Source organism: Microtus ochrogaster, chromosome 1 (assembly GCF_000317375.1).
Source record: "Microtus ochrogaster isolate Prairie Vole_2 chromosome 1, MicOch1.0, whole genome shotgun sequence".
Classification (NCBI taxonomy): domain Eukaryota; kingdom Metazoa; phylum Chordata; class Mammalia; order Rodentia; family Cricetidae; genus Microtus; species Microtus ochrogaster.
The window spans coordinates 37,498,629-37,503,172 of record NC_022009.1 but is presented as its reverse complement, the minus strand read 5'-3'; the positions used below and the strand labels follow the sequence as shown (position 1 = coordinate 37,503,172).

Here is a 4,544-nt window from a genome sequence, read left to right as displayed (position 1 = left end):
CTATCTATCTATCTATCTATCTATCTATCTATCTATCTATCTGAATTTGGTCTAGTTGGCTAAGTCCTGCAAGCCTCATCTATCTATCTATCTATCTATCTATCTATCTATCTATCTATCTATCTATCTATCTGAATTTGGTCTAGTTGGCTAAGTCCTGCGAGCCTCATTTATTTATTTATTCATTCATTCATTTATTTATTTATATCTAGATACTCACAGCACCTTCTCAGGGTTGAGTGGGGATTAAGTACGTTGAGACACGTTGAGCATTTAACATGGGGGTTGACACACAGGAGTCCTTGGGAACCGATGGACATCACTGCTAACATCAAGTAAAGGGATTAATGGAACTGCAAACTCCACAGAGACAAATGGTGGCATTGTGTTATGGTGGGCTGGAGCCAGCGTCCTCAGAGTCTGCAAAGCTGGTGGAGGACTGCCTGTGCTGGAATGTGCTAACTCCAGTTAGAGGATCATATCCTAAGTCCACTGACCCTTCACCCATGGCTGGGAGACGGCTCAGAAAGACGGGGGGGGGGGTTCCCTTCTTGGATACAGAAAGCACTGGCCGTGTGACACATGGTTCTTCAAAGACAAAGCAGCAGCCTCTTTCAGGCCAGCACTCTCTCTGGGTGATCTAAGCCACCAGTGGTCTGTGAGTTACAGAGTAATCCGAGGACATGTCACATGGGGAAGCCAGCGAAAGCGATTTTCGGGAAACAACAAATGCAAGAAAAACATGTTTTCTTTGGCATGCCTGTTGAATGAGGCGCAAATGGGGCCTGCCTTGCCAAATTCTCTGTGCGATGAAGAGTTGGCTTTTCTGGAACGCCTGCTCCTGCCAAGGTCTAGGCAGACTAATGGTAGCATCGCTGGGACAACGCCACTCCTAGTCATCCTCTGCAGGATGGTTCCAGGCTGTGTGGGGGCTGCTGTATCTCTTGTCCCAGGGAACATCTGAGACCTTGTGCCTGCCTTGCTTCTGGCCACCCCAGTAGAGCTATCCAAATATCAGTGGTTGTCCTCATAGGAGTAAGCGCTCCGTCAACAGATCTGATCAGGAAGTAAACTGGTACCTCACAGCACTGAAGTCACTGTGTCTATTAGGAAAGAGTGGGGGTCGGAGATGAGTCTGTGAAAATAAACACGACCTCTGCCTTGTCCCTCTCAGATATGGATGAGTGCAGCTTCTCTGAGTTCCTCTGTCAACATGAGTGCGTGAACCAGCCAGGCTCATACTTCTGCTCGTGCCCCCCAGGCTATGTCCTCTTGGATGACAACCGAAGCTGCCAGGGTAAGACTGTCCAGAGGGGCCAGAAGGGGCTGACTCACATGGTCATCTGGATGTTGTATCCTGCGGGACCTTGTAACTTTAGGAAGATGTCAGAATTGGATGTGGTGGGCTTGGCAGCTATGGGCGGGACGCCTGAGGGGCTAGCTTCATCTTTTCCCCAGTAACCTGTCCTTTGGCCAGGACATAGGTTAATGACATGTTCATGATGAACCCTATAGAGTTAGATGACACTTTCTAAGGGCTGGTTTCTGTCTTTCCAGGCAGATAGGTCTCTGCAGCCTGGAGAATGATTGCTTCAAGCCTAACCAAGGCTTCTTGTAGCTAGGCTCCACTAATACATCATGTTGGGTCTCTCAAGTTGCCGTGAGGGCATCTTGTCCTGCTGGCCTTCTGTGACTTTCTAGAGATTGAATGCTGAGGACCTCAGGCTCCCAACTGCTAGGTGCCTCACAGGGCCCAGACCCTGACTATAAAAAGGCCAAATTTTCTCCAGATTGGGAGTCCTACACTATAGCTACCGGGGTCTTGCAGAATGACCACCCCATTATTAATCTTATCCTCATTATCTGTGGTAGTATTGGGCTTAGAAATGTCATGTGAGTTACTATACAAATGAGCCGTCTGATTTACCTCATCTAGTAGCCACATTAAAAACAGTAAAGACAAAGAGATGAAGTTACTTTTAATGCTATATTTTCTTTAAAGCAATTGATTCAAATGGTTTATACTTTTAATATATACTCAATATAAAAGTCACTAATAAGTGACTATAAGTTCTTTCTTTTTACTAAATCATAGAGGTCTGGTGTCTATTTCCTGTTGCAAATGCTAAGTATTTTTGTATCCCCGGTAGTAGGTTTTTCTGCTGATGCAATAAGTCAGATCAAAGTGAATTAAAAGTCCATATTTAACGAGCCAAACACTCTTGGGTGACTCTTAAGCCCCCCAGAAGTGAAGCAGGGAAGGGAAGAGGAGAAATCACAGTTACCAGAGCTTAAATACCCTGCAGTCTTGGGCAGTTCCGGGGTAGGAGTCACTGCTCAGTGGACTTTCTGAAAGGGGCAGGGTTTGGAGTGGGAGGAGGGGGTTGAGGCAGAACTTTCAACAGAACAGCAAACACATCTCCATTTTCACTACCCACATTTTGGATTCCCAATAACTGTGGGGCCAGTGGCTGCTATATTAGGTAGCAGATGCAAGTGGCTCTCATCCTCGCCCCATCCCCAGCACCTGGTCCAGGACCAACACCAAGCTTCTTCTCTACGTTGCATTTCAGATATCAATGAATGTGAGCACAGAAACCACACGTGCACTCCACTGCAGACTTGCTACAACTTGCAAGGGGGATTCAAGTGCATCGATCCCATCCGCTGTGAGGAGCCCTATCTGTTGATTGGTGATAAGTAAGTCAAGGCTAGTCCTTGGAAGCAGAAGGCATGGGGACCTGGCTCAGGAGACTGTCACAATCGTATAAAGGAAGTCGCTTGAGCCAAGAAGTCAGGAGATCTGGCCTGCTCCCTACTTCATGCAGGCAGATATGCACCTCCCTACAACCTTCTCTATTGCTCCCCCATGCATGTCAGAGCTATGTGGAGATTATCTAGAAAGCTAACCAGTAGAGAGGCAGAATTCATGAGTCTGATTCTGCTACCAGTGAACAGTCTAGATACATGGGATCTTTCAGAGCTGAGCTTTGAAATGTGGCAAGCTGGCCTCCCCTGAGGGTCTTCTTAGTGTGTGCAGGCTCGGATTCAGCGGTATAATCTGGGAGATCAGATACAGGGGCATAAGCTGGGAGAGGGCTGCGATGCCCTTCTGGCGAGTCTCAGGAGAAATGGAAATTTCCTGTCCAGGGACTGCTCTGTGTGTGAGTGGTAAGCTGTTGGGGAATTCTGGAGTTCTCTACACCCAAGGATAACTAGGTTGCCCCAACAAGTTTCTGAAGTCCTAAAGACAGACCAATTACTAACTCATTTCTTGGCAAATAATAATGTTGAGAAGACAGCTCGGCAAGGTGATGGCACTGGGATGTGTTTCCCAGCCCTTGGAGTCCTCTGTGTTTCTCTTCTTTCCCTTTATCCCCCTGCTGGCCCATCTCGAACCTTGCTCGCAGAGTATATAGGCACAGCACACAGCTCACACATAGTGCACACATGCTTGTACATCAGCCATCCTTTCCTCAGCTATCCTCCCTGCCCCCAGCAAATGCAAACCCTCACAGACGACCCATCCCAGTCTTCTCTCAAACAGAATTCAGGGCTTACCAGCATGATTCCTGCTGTGATTTAAAAAAAAATGGACAAAAGAAGATGGCAAAGTCAGCCCTAGGGGCTCCTTCAGAGCTGTTGTCACCTGTTGCTATCAGCTGTGCTTCCAAATAATTCTTTAGAACGGGGACCTTCCTGATTCTGATTCCAAATCCCCAAGTAGCCCAGCCGAGCACAAGGCTGCACTCCATGCCTGGGTCTCTCTGGGTTTGTCTGACTTGCAAGCTGATCCCATCCAACTGGCAGCCTTGAGCTGATGTGACCAGTGAAGTCTCTGCCCTGACAAACCTTGGTGACTTCCTCCTTCTGAGCCCCAGGCCCACGTGATGGCCACCCCTCTCCAGCTCCTTGCCTGCTCAGGTGACCTGTGCTCCTGCCAGCTCTCACCTTGACCAACACCCAGAGGGCTCAGCCTCCCAGCTTTTGTGGACATACTTCCTGCCAGATGGGAGGCATTTCTTCCATCTCCTCGTGGCCAGGCCTAGCCCATCTTTTAGATCTATGCTCAGTGACCCTCTCCCAGCTGTGCACTATCCAGCTGGGAGCCATCACTCCCTCTTCCAAATTTCTTTTAGGAAACAATTATTTTCTCTGACATGTGACATTTTAATGTGATCATTTTGGCACCAGGACTACTGAGGCTTGGCTGTTTTGTTGCAGCCTTAACAGAATAATACTTTGATGGTCTTTGTAGGCTTTTGCTTGTTAACTGTTAGTGGTGCCCCTGTTCTGTGCTAGGTGTGTGGCTTTGCTCTCGTGGGGCTTAAGTTTGTGGGGGGAGAGCACAGTAAAAAAAACTGCTGCCATGGCAGTTCCATTAGGTGGACTATTTTTTTTTTTTATTATTGTGACTAAGAGAGAGAAAATATCCAGAGACATCTGATAGAGTCCAGAGCAGAGAGAAAAGAGAAACAGATTGGATATGGCCAGGGTTAGGGAAGCCAGAGCAGGGAGAAGCATGGAGATAGCAAAGGCTAGCC

At 47.8% G+C, this 4,544-nt stretch overlaps 1 protein-coding gene across 2 annotated transcripts in view; it reads left to right on the top strand.

Annotated features, from left to right (window-relative positions):
• The window catches only part of Fbln5 (fibulin 5), a 72,293-nt gene that overhangs the window by 56,286 nt on the left and 11,463 nt on the right, over positions 1-4,544 (top strand). For both annotated transcript variants that reach the window (XM_005343462.2, XM_005343461.3), the window contains exons 8-9: positions 1,175-1,297; positions 2,574-2,700. In XM_005343462.2, coding sequence (XP_005343519.1) covers positions 1,175-1,297; positions 2,574-2,700 — 250 coding nt within the window. The remainder of the gene's footprint in view (positions 1-1,174; positions 1,298-2,573; positions 2,701-4,544) is intronic.